General features: G+C 38.7%; 1 protein-coding gene across 3 annotated transcripts in view; it reads right to left on the bottom strand.

The window, feature by feature from the left end:
* Window positions 1–7,735: 7,735 nt before the first annotated feature.
* The window catches only part of ppfibp2a (PPFIA binding protein 2a), a 48,776-nt gene continuing 39,621 nt past the window's right edge, over window positions 7,736–16,890 (bottom strand). For all 3 annotated transcript variants that reach the window (XM_067419275.1, XM_067419276.1, XM_067419277.1), the window contains 2 exons: window positions 11,087–11,275; window positions 7,736–8,749 (listed from right to left, as the gene is read on the bottom strand). In XM_067419275.1, the coding sequence (XP_067275376.1) occupies window positions 8,546–8,749; window positions 11,087–11,275 (393 nt within the window). In that variant the 3' untranslated portion in view covers window positions 7,736–8,545. The remainder of the gene's footprint in view (window positions 8,750–11,086; window positions 11,276–16,890) is intronic.

The raw sequence follows: 16,890 nt of genomic DNA, 5'->3' as shown, positions 1-16,890 counted from the left end.
GATTTTGTTTATAGCTTCTTTTGCTTTGAACAATTATGTGTTTTGTTTACACTGTAACACAAACTCACATAAAAGTCCAAGTCAAACTGCAAAAAAGAAATACTGATCACCATAATGGTGACCAAACTTTTTCAATAAAACATAAAAATTTAAACCTCTGTTAATTCTCAATAAGAGCTTCTATAGATGTCTTTCAGGGTAGGAATCAAACTCTGCAGGAAAGCGGCTCACTAGGACTGAACTGAGGAAAATAATGGTATAATTGTACCCTAAGGACCAATTGTGTACCTTTAAAGGTACAGTTATATGTTCGGTTCCCCAAGGAACAAAATTGCACCTCGACTGTGCCTTTTTTTCTGAGAGAGTATACAGATTCTTGTTAGGGGCCAAGCCCCCGAAGGGGCTGTAGCCCCTATTGGAATTGTTAGTATACTTTATTATTAGGGGCCAAGCCCCGAAGGGCTGTAGCCCCTATTGTAATTGTTAGTTTTCTTATTATTATTATTATTAGGGGCCAAGCCCTGAAAGGGCTGTAGCCCCTATTGTATCTGTTAGTTTCCTATATTATTAGGGGCCAAGCCCGAAGGGCTGTAGCCCCTATTGTAATTGTTAGTTTTCTTATTATTATTATTATTATTATTATTATTCCTCCCCACTGGGTTCCTATGGCAGCCCTATGAACCATAAGTAGGAAAATGATGAAAATTAGCACACTTGTAAAGATGCTCATTAAAAATAATTGGACCAAATTTGGAGTTTCTACAACCAACTCCATAGCGCCACCACCAGTTCAAAAATACAACATTGAAACTGCTATAACTTTTGAACCCTTTGTAGTAGGAAAATGAAACTTAGTACAATAGATTCCTCTCATTATTGTGATCTCAGTCTATGTCTTACATTAAGGCTCCGCCCATTACAGTAACGGCCATTTTGAAAAGTACAGTATTTAGTTTTTCCTCTACTCCTCCTTCAAAGTTTGTCCAATTTTGTTCAAATTTGAATGAAATGATCTTTGGACTGAGCCAAATAGAAATGACAAAACAGATTTTTTTTATTCATCTTTGTTCAAAAGTTATGATGTTATGAACTTAACAAGGTCGACCCAAATTTGGTTCTGAGGCTGTATCTCGGCCAAACTTTGACCAATCAAAACGAAAATTGGTACGCTTCATCAGACCCATGATCTGAGGGTCCATGCCAAAGTTGGGAACAGCGCCACCTAGGGGTCATGAGATATGAAAAAAGGCTATTTTTGCCCATAACTTCTGAACGCATTGTCAGAAAATCATAATCCTGGTGTCTTTGGATTCCCCGTGTCATGCCGAATCTGGCGATACCGGATATGTCAGGATTGGATGAACCACGTGACCGCCATTTTGAATTTTGTCATAAACTGCTATATCTTTTGAAATATTGGACATATCTGCACAAAATCTCGTATGCTTGACCGATAGCATGTCCCAAACGTACCTGAGAAGTTTCAGAATAGCGCCACCTAGTGTTCCAGAGATATAAGATTTTTTGCTAAAACATTTATAACTTTTGAAACCTTTGTCCAAATTTGATGTAATTTATGTCATTTTGTTCCCTGGTTTATGCAGATTCCGCCAATGTCTCATTTGTCATTTTCCAAACATGTGACTGTCCACCATATTGAAACTAATGAAAAACAGTTTTTTTGCTACTCCTCCTTCAAAATCTGTCCAATTCTGTCCAAAATTGGCTCAGATGATCTTCAGACCGAGCCGCACAGAAATGACTGAACAGATTTTTGATATTCGCTACCGTTTCTGAGAAATCAGTCTCTGAAGTTGACCTTGCCTGTGTTTTTGCCTTTATGCTAGTTAGCTTAGCATGCTTATTGGTTAGCAGACCTCTGCAGGTTTGTAAAAGAGTGCCTCCCCAGTGGCGCAACAGGATAAGCGACAGACTCCGGACCCAGAGATATAGGGTTCGAATCCCGTGGAGGGCAATTTTATAAAATGTTGTGCAATGTGTTATTTCGATTCCTTTATTATCAGAGTAAGTGTTGTACTTATCTTTCTTCCTCTTGGATTAGAAATAAGTGCGTTTTTGTTAATTTTGTTCATCTGAACTTCTGTTCATTTTTAGTTCATCCTAACTATACTTCTGAACCTATCTATTACTCAAGTACAGTCTATTTCTGCCATTTTTTTCCTTCTGGCTCTGCATTGCGCTACTGCCGCATCTTAGGCTTGGCCCCGTAATCGCTGCTTGCAGCTATATTTATTATTATTATTCTTCCTCCCTATGGGAGTCAATGGCAGCCCTATGAACCGTAAGTAGGAAAATGATGAAATTTGGCACACTTGTAGAGATAGTCATCAATAGTAAATGGACCAAATTTGGAGTCTCTAAGACCAACTCCATAGCGCCACCACCAGTCCAAAAATTAAACATTGAAACTGTTATAACTTTTGAACCCTTTGAGGTAGAAAAATGCCACTTAGTACACCTGATTCCTCTCATCATGCTGATCAAATTTAATATCTTACATTAAGACTCCGCCCATTACAGTAATGGCCATTTTAAAAAGTACAGTATTCAGTTTTTTCGCTACTCCTCCTTCAAAATTTGTCTAATTTTGTCCAAACTTGGCAGAGAGAATATTTGGACTGAGCCGCACAGAAATGACTGAACAGAATTTTTTGGACCCTTGGAAAAAAAAAAAGTTATGATGTCTCGAAGTTAACGAGGTTGACCCAAAATTGGTTCTGAGGCTGTATCTCGGCCAAACTTTGACCAATCGAAACGAAAATTGGTATGCTTCATCAGACCCATAATCTGAGGATCCATGCCAAAGTTGGGAACAGCGCCACCTAGGGGTCATGAGATATGAAAAAAGGCTATTTTTGCCCATAACATCCGAACGGTTTGTCAGAAAATCATAATATTGGTGTCTATGGATTCCTCGTGTCATGCTGAATCTGGTGATATAAGATATGTTAGGATCGGATGAACCACGTGACCGCCATTTTGAATTTTGTCATAAAATGTGATATCTTTTATAATATTTGACATATCTGCACACAATTTGGTATGCATGACCGTCATCATGTCCCGAATGTACATGAGAAGTTTCAGAATAGCGCCACCTAGTGTTCCAGAGATATACGATTTTTTGCTAAAATGTTTATAACTTTTGAAAACATTATCTATATTCTATATAATGTATGTCATTTTGTTCTCTGGGTTTTGCAGATTTCGACGATGTCTCATTTGTCATTTTCCAAACATGTGACTGTGCGCCATATTGAATCAAGTGAAAAACAGTTTTTTCGCTACTCCTCCTTCAAATTTTGTCCAATTTTGTTCAAAATTGGCTCACATTAAATATGGAGTGAGCCGCACAGAAATGACTGAACAGATTTTTCATATTCGCTACCGTTCCGGAGAAATCCACCTCTGAAGTTGAACTTGCCTGTGTTTGTGTCTTTATGCTAATTAGCTTAGCATTCTAAATGGTTATTTGCAAAAATGTTCTTCCGTTCCAGACATTAATTACTTCTAAGAATGATTTCATCCAATTTTTCACAAAAAAATATATAATGTTGTTCATTAAATCCAAAAATCTTAATTTTGAGTTAATTTCTAATTTTAACTATGGACCTATGGCATGTCAATGAACACATGTCTTCCCTGTGGCGCAATGAGATGAGTGTCAGACACCGGATTGTGAGGTTATGGGTTCGAGTCCCATGGGGGACAGCTTTATAAAAATGTGTGTAATGTTGTCATTTAGTGGCAAAAGCTGCAGTTCTGCCTTCGAAATCTCAAGCCTTTATAAAATTAAACAAACCAAAGTATGAGTGGTCTGCTGTTTAAAGCAACAGGCTAAAGCTTTGAAGATTGATTGGTCAAATTCAATGTGTAGTAAGTAAAGTTAAGTTATGTTGTTTAAGCATGTGAATTAGGCAATGTAAAAAAGTTTCCTAATAATATCCAAAGTCCAAAAAAAGCCAAGAAGAGCCATAATGGGCTTGGCCCCGCAATTGCTGCTAGCAGCTATATTTATTATTATTATTCTTCCTCCCCACTGGGTTCCTATGGCAGCCCTATGAACCATAAGTAGGAAAATGATGAAAATTAGCACACTTGTAAAGATGCTCATTAAAAATAATTGGACCAAATTTGGAGTTTCTACAACCAACTCCATAGCGCCACCACCAGTTCAAAAATACAACATTGAAACTGCTATAACTTTTGAACCCTTTGTAGTAGGAAAATGAAACTTAGTACAATAGATTCCTCTCATTATTGTGATCTCAGTCTATGTCTTACATTAAGGCTCCGCCCATTACAGTAACGGCCATTTTGAAAAGTACAGTATTTAGTTTTTCCTCTACTCCTCCTTCAAAGTTTGTCCAATTTTGTTCAAATTTGAATGAAATGATCTTTGGACTGAGCCAAATATAAATGACAAAACAGATTTTTTTTATTCATCTTTATTCAAAAGTTATGATGTTATGAACTTAACAAGGTCGACCCAAATTTGGTTCTGAGGCTGTATCTCGGCCAAACTTTGATCAATCGAAATGAAAATTGGTACGCTTCATCAGACCCATGATCTGAGGGTCCATGCCAAAGTTGGGAACAGCGCCACCTAGGGGTCATGAGATATGAAAAAAGGCTATTTTTGCCCATAACTTCTGAACGCATTGTCAGAAAATCATAATCCTGGTGTCTTTGGATTCCCCGTGTCATGCCGAATCTGGCGATACCGGATATGTCAGGATTGGATGAACCACGTGACCGCCATTTTGAATTTTGTCATAAACTGCTATATCTTTTGAAATATTGGACATATCTGCACAAAATCTCGTATGCTTGACCGATAGCATGTCCCAAACGTACCTGAGAAGTTTCAGAATAGCGCCACCTAGTGTTCCAGAGATATAAGATTTTTTGCTAAAACATTTATAACTTTTGAAACCTTTGTCCAAATTTGATGTAATTTATGTCATTTTGTTCCCTGGTTTATGCAGATTCCGCCAATGTCTCATTTGTCATTTTCCAAACATGTGACTGTCCACCATATTAAAACTAATGAAAAACTGTTTTTTTGCTACTCCTCCTTCAAAATCTGTCCAATTCTGTCCAAAATTGGCTCAGATGATCTTCAGACCGAGCCGCACAGAAATGACTGAACAGATTTTTGATATTCGCTACCGTTTCTGAGAAATCAGTCTCTGAAGTTGACCTTGCCTGTGTTTTTGCCTTTATGCTAGTTAGCTTAGCATGCTAATTGGTTAGCAGACCTCTGCAGGTTTGTAAAAGAGTGCCTCCCCAGTGGCGCAACAGGATAAGCGACAGACTCCGGACCCAGAGATATAGGGTTCGAATCCCGTGGAGGGCAATTTTATAAAATGTTGTGCAATGTGTTATTTCGATTCCTTTATTATCAGAGTAAGTGTTGTACTTATCTTTCTTCCTCTTGGATTAGAAATAAGTGCGTTTTTAATAATTTTGTTCATCTGAACTTCTGTTAATTTTTAGTTCATCCTAACTATACTTCTGAACCTATCTATTACTCAAGTACATTCTATTTCTGCCATTTTTTTTCCTTCTGGCTCTGCATTGCGCTACTGCCGCATCTTAGGCTTGGCCCCGCAATCGCTGCTTGCAGCTATATTTATTATTATTATTATTATTATTATTATTATTATTATTCTTTTTCTTCCCACTGGGTTCCTATGGCAGCCCTATGAACCGTAAGTAGGAAAATGATGAAATTTGGCACACTTGTAGTGATGCTTATGAAAAGTAATTGCTCCAAATTTGGAGTCTCTACAACCAACTCTATAGCGCCACCACCAGTCCAAATATTCAACATTTAAACTGTTATAACTTTTGAACCCTTTGATACAGAGAAATGAAACTTAGTACACCTGATTTCTCTCCTCATGTTGATCACATTCATTATCTTACATTAAGGCTCCTCCCATTACAGTAACGGCCATTTTGAAAAGTACAGTATTCAGTTTTTTTGCTACTCCTTCTTCAAAGTTTGTCCGATTTTGTTCAAATTTGAGAAAAATAATCTTTGGACTGAGCTGCACAGACATGACTTAACAGATTTTTTTTATTCTTCTTTGTTCAAAAGTTATGATGTCATGAACTCAATGAGGTTGCCCCAAATTTGGTTCTGAGGCTGTATCTCGGCCAAACTTTAAACAAATAAAAACGAAAATTGGTACACTTCATCACACCCATGATCTGAGGGTACATGCCAAAGTTGGGAACAGCGCCACCTAGGGGTCATAAGATATGAAAAAAGGCTATTTTTGCCTATAACTTCTGAACGCTTTATCAGAAAATCATATAAATGATATCTATGGATTCCGCGTGACATGCCGAATCCGGTGATACCGGATATGTTAGGATCGAATGAACCACGTGACCGCAATTTGGATTTTTGTCATAAAATGTGATATCTTTTGAAATATTTGACATATCTGCACAAAATTTGGTATGCGTGACCGTCAGCATGTCCCAAACGTACCTGAGAAGTTTCAGAACAGCGCCACCTAGCGTTCCAGAGATATAGGAATTTATGCTAAAACGTTTATAACTTTTGAACACTTTGTCCAAATTTGATATAATTTATGTCATTTCGTTCCCTGGCCTATGCAGATTCCGAAGATATATCATTTGTCATTTTCCAAACATGTTACTGTCCGCCATATTTAAACAAGTGAAAAACAGTTTTTTTCGCTACTCCTCCTACAAATTTTATCCAATTTTGTCCAAATTTGTCTCAGATGATCGTCGGACTGAGCCGCACAGAAATGACTGAACGGATTTTTGATATTCGCTACCGTTCCTGAGATATTTGTCACTGAAGTTGACCCTTCCTGTGTTTGTGTTTTTATGCTAGTTAGCTTAGCATGCCAATTGGTTATTTGCAAAATGTGCTTCTGTTCCAGACGTTGAGTCATTCTGAGATTGATATAAACAGAACTTTTTAAATATTAATTGCTGTGCATTTATTTGAAAAAAATCTTCATTTTGAGTCGACTCTCATTAGAACTATGGAACTTCAGCAGGTGTTTGAACACAAGCCCGGCCGGTGGCGCAACGAGATGAGCGATGGACCCAGCGCCTGGAGGTTATGGGTTCGAGTCCCGTGGGGGGCGGTCTTTTAAAGGTCGCTCTGCGTTCGGCGAAAGCCCCTTCTGGGGCTTGGCCCCGTACAACTGCTTGCAGTTCTTGTATTGGAATTGGTATTGGTCAGTCAGGATCAATCCAAATCCGACACTGCATGTTATCCATGGTTGTTACAAAAATTATATAAGCACAGAAGGTCAAGTATATTATGTCCTGTGTCTTCTGTATGTGTCTCTTTATTTATAATGAAGTAGTGTATAATTAGTGAGGTATAGCTATAGTAGCAAATAAACTAGTAATTAGTACTAGAAGCAAATTTGCAATGGTATAGGCAGATGCTCAAGGTTGCAATATTGGTATCAGGCATAAAAAAGTGCTAAAGTGGTATCCCTATACCGTCACACCTGGGCCATGTTTCCATAGCATCAGCTACTGAGACAGCATACATTTCCCTTTTTAAGGTTTCAGGGTTACATACATAATGCTAATATTGCTTTACTCATTAGTTCCTATGTATTTACTCATTAAAGATGGAACAGGATTTTTAAAGTGTCAGCAGTTTATCTTATACTGCATAATTTCAATAAAGCTGCAGTGTTTTCAAAGGGTCAGTTCATATCATGACATAGAGACTTGGAGAGAAAAATGAAATAGTTTATTGGACAATTCAAAATGATTTTTATGTGGACAAATAAGCAGATTTTTTGTCCGCACTGAAAAAAGGTATATGTATATACAGACCAAAAACTAATTTTTGTGCCAGGGATAGGAATAAATACTTTTAGTAAAAAAAAAAAAAAAAGCCTCCAAGGTGATATTGGAACTACCTAAATATTATTATTAAAGGAATTGTATATAAGATTGTGGTCAAAACTGGTACTGCAATCATTATCCCCTCTCCCCCTCCCCCATGACTCGAGGTTGCCAGATAGGCTGCAGGATCCTGCAGGAACATTTGTAGCTGCAGCTGTGGTAACACTACTGACTTTGTGATTGGTAGATAGGTGGAGGGCGGAGCTTCAGGCCAAAACACAACATGCCAACATTAACATCAGTTGAGGGCTGCAACAACAACTTTTAAATGACAATACCCTGGCCGGACTACTGTTGTCAGTTGATATAAGTATTTGAAATTAACATGATTTCTTAATGTCTAGTGACATATCAGGGCCATTTTATGATTAATTAAAATATATTTCTTACATACAGTTCCTTTAATAATATTTTCTGATGGGTTAGGGCATGGGGCTTTTTCATCATAACCAGATGACATCAGTTCTGGGCTTTTCCTGCTTGTTAATGCTGAGGTTCAAACAACAGGATGAAGTTACTGCAGACCTGGCATGTTATGGTCTTAGTGGCAGTAAGCGTCGCATTGTTTGACTAAGAGTGGTTGAATTGAAGAAGCAGTGAATCAGCTCTTAGACCCAACCTGCTCAAGTCTGTCTGAGTCTCTGGCCAGGATAGGGCTGATGCCCCTGAAGCTTGCGTAAGGCCGCTTTGGTGTCCCACTAAGGACTGGTGGGGTTCCTGTATCCATGGGGCAGATGTAATCTGCTGATTCGTCCATCCTGAGCTTTCTCAGTTGTCTGAAGTGAGTAAAGCCAAGCTTCTTTGGCTAAGAAAGAAAAAAAATACAATTACAACATGACAAAAAAAACTTCATATACGTTGCATAAAATGGATGACTTAAGCCCTATTTGCACAGGATTAGTATTATCTAGGGACCTCTGTGATTTAGAAATTACTCCCCCACATCTGAGTTTTGCGTGGCACATTCGCACGGGATAAGCAAAGCTTGTGATTTTACTTGAATTTACTTGACTTAACTCCCGGATATGATTTCAAGACTTGCAGATATAGCTGTATGAAATCATAAAGAGTCATATGTATTGATATCGTTTTGATAGTTTTATAGTAATACAAATAATTTCGCTCAGTTAGAGAACAGATACTACAATTAAAAATTGAACTGAGCACAGACCAGCAGCAGGAGTCAGATTTCATTTATCCCGAGTGAGAAGCTGACAATATACAGCGGAAGATTCAGTTTGCGCCCATTTGAGCGAGCTTGTCATTGTACTATTGTGTTATGTTTATTTTATTAAGAATAGTATTGGTATTAATATTAAACACACCACAATTTGCTCCCAAATTGGTTCTCATTCTAAAGTGAAAGTATAATCCGTGTGGAAATTCATGACAGTGCTCATTATGAGGCATCCTCCATTCTTTGTGAAAGATAAAGATAGAAATGCGCACAGGAAACAAAAACCTTGCAAAAATTGTATACGATCCGCCTAATCCTGGCCAAATCACAGAGATGCCGATTCGCACGGGACTACTATTATCACTGTACCTTGGTGTTCGGCGAAATATGGTAGGTTATTTGCGGGGGATCTTTTATTTTAGACATTACAGAAATGGCCGATTCGCACGGGATTAAGATCACAGACATTCTCAGCACATTACAAATCACCAGAGGTCCCCATAGAATACTAGAGGCAACTTGGGGGAGAGGACGCTAGCGTTGTCTGTTCGCCGCTTCTCCACCCACAAACCATGTTACTGTACTATTAGATTTAGATTTTATTTTATTTTAGTATGTTTGTGACAAGTCTAACAGTCAGAGCTACAATTGGGACTGTTGCTGATTGCTGGCAGCCACTCAGAGGACGTTGTTGGTTGTTTTGCCGTTTTCCACCGCTTCTCTGATGTTTATGTTTGAATTGCTGAGGTTGGTTCTGGTTTGAAAGACATTTCATGTTGCTCGCTGCGGCTGCTCTCTCTTCTGGATGTCGGCTGCTCACTGGTGGTCTCCAACGGGCTTGAGCTGCATGGTGGCTGAAGTTTGCACCGGGCCAGCGTCATCAGTGTCCGGCATGATGTTGGGATGTTCCGCTTCTCGGCTGCGTCGCTGTTCCGTCTTGCACTGCGACCGTGGAGCGGCTTGGACTTCTGCGTCGACCCCGGTGTGTCCACAGAAGTGCCCGGAAAACTTTATCTGCCTCCTGCATGGTTGCTGCGGCGATCCCCATCGTCTCAATCGTCATGAAGACCCATCATCTGGTCTTCAGCTGTCATGCCACGACGACATCATCAGGACACTGCCGCTGGGAGAAATGTAAAACATAGAGTGGACCACAGTGTGCTGCGGAGCTTACAGAGACTTCCACAATCAGCTCTGTTTTCTGTTCACCATCAGCTCTGTTTTCTGTTCACCATCAGCTCTGTTTTCTGTTCACCATCAGCTCTGTTTTCTGTTCACCATCAGCTCTGTTTTCTGTTCACCATCAGCTCTGTTTTCTGTTCACCATCAGCTCTTTTTTTTTGATCACCATCAGCTCTGTTTTCTGTTCACCATCAGCTCTGTTTCTGTTCACCATCAGCTCTGTTTTCTGTTCACCATCAGCTCTGTTTCTGTTCACCATCAGCTCTGTTTTCTGATCACCATCAGCTCTGTTTCTATTCACCATCGGCTCTGTTTTCTGTTCACCATCAGCTCTTTTTTCTGGTCACCATCAGCTCTGTTTCTGTTCACCATCGGCTCTGTTTCTGTTCACCATCAGCTCTGTTTCTGTTCACCATCAGCTCTGTTTCTGTTCACCATCAGCTCTGTTTCTGTTCACCATCAGCTATGTTTCTGTTCACCATCGGCTCTGTTTCTGTTCACCATCGGCTCTGTTTCTGTTCACCATCGGCTCTGTTTCTGTTCACCATCGGCTCTGTTTTCTGTGTTCAGTTTTCTGTGTTGGTTGATTGTTTGTAGTATTCTATATTTTTACTTGTTATTCTTTTTTTTTTTTTTTTTTTTTGCACTTTGAGATACTTCGGAATGAAAAGTGCATTATACATAAAATATATTATTATTATTATTATTATTATTATTATTATTATTATTAATACTAATCCTGTGCGAATAGGGGTTTATTTTATTGCATTTGTAATACCGTACCCTGACTTTGGCCGTGATGGTAAGGGGTGAGTGCCCACTGGCGTTGGCAAACTCTCGTTTCTCCTGTTGGGCCTGGAGCCCCACTAGCGTGCTGAAGTTGGTTGTGAGGTGGCGTCTGAGGAGGGTCTTTTGAGGAGGGATGTTGAGTAGCATGGCCAAGGTCTCAGAGTGAAAGCGAGGCTCTAGGATCTGATAAGCAAAAAATACCTTAAACTTAAAAACCTTAACTTAAAGGGATATTTTACCCAAAAAGGAACATCCCACGAATATCATTTACTCACCCTCATATAATTCCAAACCTATAAAACTTTCTTTCTTCTGTGGAATACAAAATAATATATTTTGAAATGATAGTTACTAGGGTCCAATACTGTTTAAAATGTTTTCCTTTGTGTTCCACAAAAGAAAAATAAATTGTAATGTTACAATAAAGTGCAAGTAAAAATAGACTAAATATTATGTATAACATTGTGGCGAGGGGGGCGTGGTTTAGCAAAGTCTGTGACGGGAGAGAGAGTAAGGACGAGCGGCATGTAAGTGAATCAAGGCCAAATGAGGAACACCTGTGTCTTGTTTCAGTGATTGGCATGGAGAGAGGATGTAAACCACCCAGGAAATGAGGACTAGAGAGAGAGGAGCTGGACACACGCACACACACGCTCGGACTCAAACAGGAAAAGAGATGTGCAGAGAGGAATTGCTTAGTGAAACCGCTGAGCAGGGCTGGACTGGGGCTAAAATTCGGCTCTGGCATACCCAGCACATCCGGCCCATGAGGTCCCCGTGAATGTTTTTGCTGGGGTTGGGGCCTTATATTTGCGTATATAAATAAAACTAGGACAAGGACAAATAATGATAGATATTATCGAATTTGCTGCAAATGCAGATAAACTTAATATTGCTTTTTTTTTTTTTTTTTTTCGTCACAGAAATGCCCTTGGCAGTAAAGCACTACTGATTTTGAGCTAGGATGCAGTAAAGTAAATTTACTGCTTTTAAATGCTGTCATCATTTACTCACTCTCGTGTCATTTCAAACCTGTATGACTTCTGTGAAATACAAAATAAGATGTTTTGAAGAATGTTGGCAACCAAGCCATTTTGGTTAGGCTACCTTTTGAATATTGTATGAACAAAAAAAAACAAACTCAAATTATTTTATTTTATGCTACACAGAAATAAATTAATTTAGGTTTGGAATGACATTAGGGTGAGTAAATGATCACATTTTTGGGTTGACAATCATATTTTTCAAGAGTTAACACATCATTTAAGTAATATATATATATATTATATAATAAATATCTATTCATGAGGCTATTAAATTTAATTAAATCAATTAAAAAACTTAAAAGAGGAAAAAAAAAAGCTTTGTCCTTAATTCATGGGATCTAGACTTAAAGCTGTTTTATAGACTATAGTTTAACTGTAGGCCAGTTTTATTTAAATGTAAGATCATTTTAGTCACAGGGTAAAAAACCTTGCTCCTCATTATATGGCCATATGGTTTCCAAAACATATATAATAAACTATTATATTTGTAAGTGAAAAAAATGTAAACACCTGTAGAAAATACGAAAACAGCCTCTATAAAAGTGCTTTATATTCTGCAATATTAATTCATGTAATATAGCAACATTTTTAATAAATGTTTCTTCCAAAACACCATATTTCTTCGCTGTTAAAGCTGAAGAGTAAGTTGTGGTTCTGCTGAAGTGAAACGTTTGTGTGTATTGCCGTTTTCCACTTTACCTCGTCAAGAATAGGCCTACATGCTCGCTGCTGTTTTCAGCTGATTCACCACAGAACTGTAATGTTTCCATATCACACGATTGTATAAAACAAAGTAAGTCAAAGTGCCGTTCATAGAGCAGTATTTAAACGCAGCGGCTGCGCTGTGCGGATATTCGCCTTTTGCAGTTCCATGTACTTAAATAATAAATAAATAAATAGAAAAAAGCGCCTAATATGGAGGGGAGGTCTCTCTCGCTTCGGCTTGTCAATTCAGAAGACAAACCAATGGGCCACTGTCGCTGCATGTTGTCAGTGGTACAAAAAAAAAATATACTGAATTGTATTCAGTAAAACACTGAATTTTTTTTTTTTTTTTTTTTTTTTAACACTATACCGGCCCCAAAGTGCGTCGGCCCACCAGGCAAATGCCCGGTATGCCAGATTACCAGTCCAGCCCTGCGCTGAGGACACTGAGAAGTGAAGTTTGTTTGTTTTGGTGCGATGTGCACCCTGTTTATAACCTGAGTTAAAGAGACAATAAACACCAGTCAGTCGACCCCTTGTCTTCTTCCTTATCCATTCACGAACATTGTTACAAACATATTACGGTTAAACTTTATTTGAAGTTGTCCGTGTTGAGGGGGGCGTGGTAAAGCGAGGTCTGCAGCAGCGGAACGAGTGCAGAGACATGCCATGATAAGGAGGTCAAGTTCTAACTAAAACCTGTCCCTAATACCAGTGACACTCATGTGTTTGTGTTACTCTATGACTTTGGGATTGTTCTCTGGGCTGTGCTCTCTCATATCTGTGTCTCGAGTGTAAAGGGCATAATGTCTGGATCCTGACAGTTTGGTCTAGTCTTGGTTTAGTTTTGTTGTCGGGGTTGGGTGTAATATTTCTTCTTCTGTCAGCCTTTAGTCTTGGCCTTGCACCCCTTGTTACCTGCATGGTCAATGGCTGATTTTCATCACCTGATTTCCATACTGTGGTAAAGACTGAATGACTTAAGTATACGTCAGCCATCCACATCAGTGCACCATCTGTGTGAATTTTCATTATAAGGAGTCCACAGTGCACATACAACAGTGCATGTGCGAGTGACTTGAGCGCTTAAAAACAAAATCCACTAAGCCAAAAGAGTATACTATGAAAGAATGGAGCGGAAATGAGTGGAATGCAGAAAATGAAGTATACCCGGGCCTTAAAGAATGTTATCAGCATGATGGTGTACAACCGTACATTTCTTGTCTGTTACCACCCACTGCTACTTATTAATTTGTTGAATACTAAAAGTGTTCTTTCATTTTTGACCAGTGAATGCCTATGAATTTTCCATTTGGTTGTGATTACTGAATGCAGATTTTTCAGATAGCTGGGCAGATTTCCAATGAAAGGGACCAATTCTTGGCTAGAATACTTTCCTGGCAGGAAAAAAAGGCCAAAACAAAAATGGCAAAATATTTAGTGTTCTTTTCAATAGTTTTAACCATTTTAATAACAAATTACTAGGTAGGAAATTAGCATGAATTGCACTGATACTGTAGATAAAGAAACTTACAAAATATCGAGGCTGTCCCTGAAAGGTCTGTGCTGCCCTGGACTCCTGAACTGCCCGAGTCGCTATGGTGGCGCAGACCCTTCAGCGATGCGTGATGACCCTCTTCAGACCCTCTCCGTGGATGACTATTTGAACCATTCTGCAATATTCTCCTGTACTCCAACGCATTACATTACTTTTTTTACTGGGAAGTAGCTCACCAATACCAGCAGCTAAAAAGGCTCCATACACAATTAAACCCCTTCCTCCATGCTTCACTGTGGTGGAAGTGCATTTAATGTTATATTTCTAACCAGATTTTTGAAGACACCACTCTGGAGCATCACCATGGAACTCCACACAACTCTGCTGAACCATTCTGAATTAAACTTCCCATATTCTTTCAAAAATGTTTTGAGACAGAAATGCTCTAAGCACCACAAAAACCTTCCCCCCTTCTCTTTGTTCAAACTTGATCACTTGCCCGGCCCAAGAAGTCGCAAGCGACCTCTCTTTAAATGCACTAGCCGGAGACTAGAGACACCACATTTCCTCCTTCTGGCAACTATCTTCAAGTTAACTTTGTGGGAATCAATGTGGAGCATCCAGAAAAACCCCAACAAACGCTTCAGCACACTCTTAATGAAAACATCAGGAAAAACCCTGGACTCTATTGCATCTGGACTTTTTTCAGCAACCCAAGTCAGTGCATTGTGCCCCTTTTAAGGTGAACCTGATTCTTTGATGTGTCTCGTAGGTTGTGGTTAACTGATTGTACTTCTGCCTTTCTCTTGCCAATCTTTTCTTTAGTTTAGTTTTGTGTGTAGCATACCCATTATTGTTTGCCGCTCACAAAATCAATGTTACTTAAACATCTTAATCTAGCTACATTATATTACCCTGCTAGTACTTTATACAGTAGGAAAAGGTTATTCTTTCTTTGGCCAGGAAGATAATTTATTTCCTAGAATTGATAACTGATTATGCTGTCTGTTTGTTATGCTGTCATTCATATTAATTCTGCTACTATTCTCAAATGAATCCATATATCTATATTTAATTATAATTTGTTAGAATTAATTATACATATTTCCCTTTTGAGCTAATTTTCTAAACAACAATGGCTTTTAAGGAGTGCATTTGCTAAAATGTAGCTAATTACCTGACCAATAATGTGTGTTTAAGACATGTATAAGCTTAGTGTTCAGACATTTTTGTGCCCAGGAGTTTAGATTTGAACTATCATACTTACAGTGGGGCAAAAAAGTATTTAGTAAGCCAACAATTGTGCAAGTTATCCCACTTAAAAAGATGAGAGAGTCCTGATTTTCATCATAGGCACACTTCAACTATGAAAGATATAATACATAGTAGTGAAAGAAAATCCAGAAAATCACATGATTTTTAAAGAATTTAGTTTCCAATTATGTTGGAAAATAAGTATTTGGTCACCGACAAAAAACAATATTTCTGGCTCTCACAGACCTGTAACTTCTTCTTTAAGAGACTCCTCTGTCGTTACATGTATTAATGGCACCTGTTTTAACTAAATATTAGTATAAAATACCCCTGTCCACAACCTCAAACATTCAGACTCCAAACTCCACTATGGCCAAGACAAAAGAGCTTTCAAAGGTCAACAGAAACAATTTTTTTTTTAAAGTTGACATTTATGTGATGAAAGTCGAGTCGTCGTCGACTAGTCGCTGATGACGTCATTAATGAATAAATAAGCCTGACCATGGAGATCCACTTTTGCGACACGACTGAAGCGTGATGTTGTGACGTTTCCCGTCATTTGTGCCTACAAATTTGTTTAAATGCAGCACTGCCTTACCGGAAAGCTATGCGAGCGCGTTAAAGTTGCTTGACGTCACCCATAGGAATAAAGTGGAGCACGGCACGACAGAAGTGTTGCACGGACAAGTGGATCTGCACCTTGAGCCTCGAGCTGAGACCGGCTGAGACTAGAACTCGGGTCTTCTTGTGCACAGCTATGGCATATGACACAGCAATGCCCATAAGGTTATTAATCCTACATAACAGCTTTTGTATCAGTTCTTTTGTCTTATAGTCGTTATCTCACAGATTTCTTCTCTTTCTGAATAAGATACAGATAGCACAATAAAGATTGAGTAATAATAAATTAGCACAATAAAGATGAATGCATTAGTGAGTAATTGCGTGTGAATTAATTTTACCTGGCAGCGTCTCTCTACTAATAGTGAAGCTGTGAGTTTTAGTTATCAAGAAATATATGCTAGAACTTTTCAGTTTCTAAGCTATTTTACTGATAGATCACAGAAAAGTGTTGATACATTTCTGCGCTACTGAAGGGTTTTGTGAGGCGCGCACGATCTCCGGGTGATGTGCGATCAGCTATGTGTGTGTGTGTGTGTTGCAATGCAGCATGCATTAGTTTAGTGCGATGATTAACTTACGTGTACAATAAGCGTGCATTCCCCAATCAATTTTGAGCATCCAGATGGTATAATCAATCGTGTCTTTTGGAGAGCTCTCGGAGTATGCATTTA

This window comes from Pseudorasbora parva, chromosome 16, assembly GCF_024679245.1.
Source record: "Pseudorasbora parva isolate DD20220531a chromosome 16, ASM2467924v1, whole genome shotgun sequence".
NCBI classification, from domain to species: Eukaryota; Metazoa; Chordata; class Actinopteri; order Cypriniformes; family Gobionidae; genus Pseudorasbora; species Pseudorasbora parva.
This window is presented reverse-complemented; position numbering and strand designations above follow the sequence as displayed.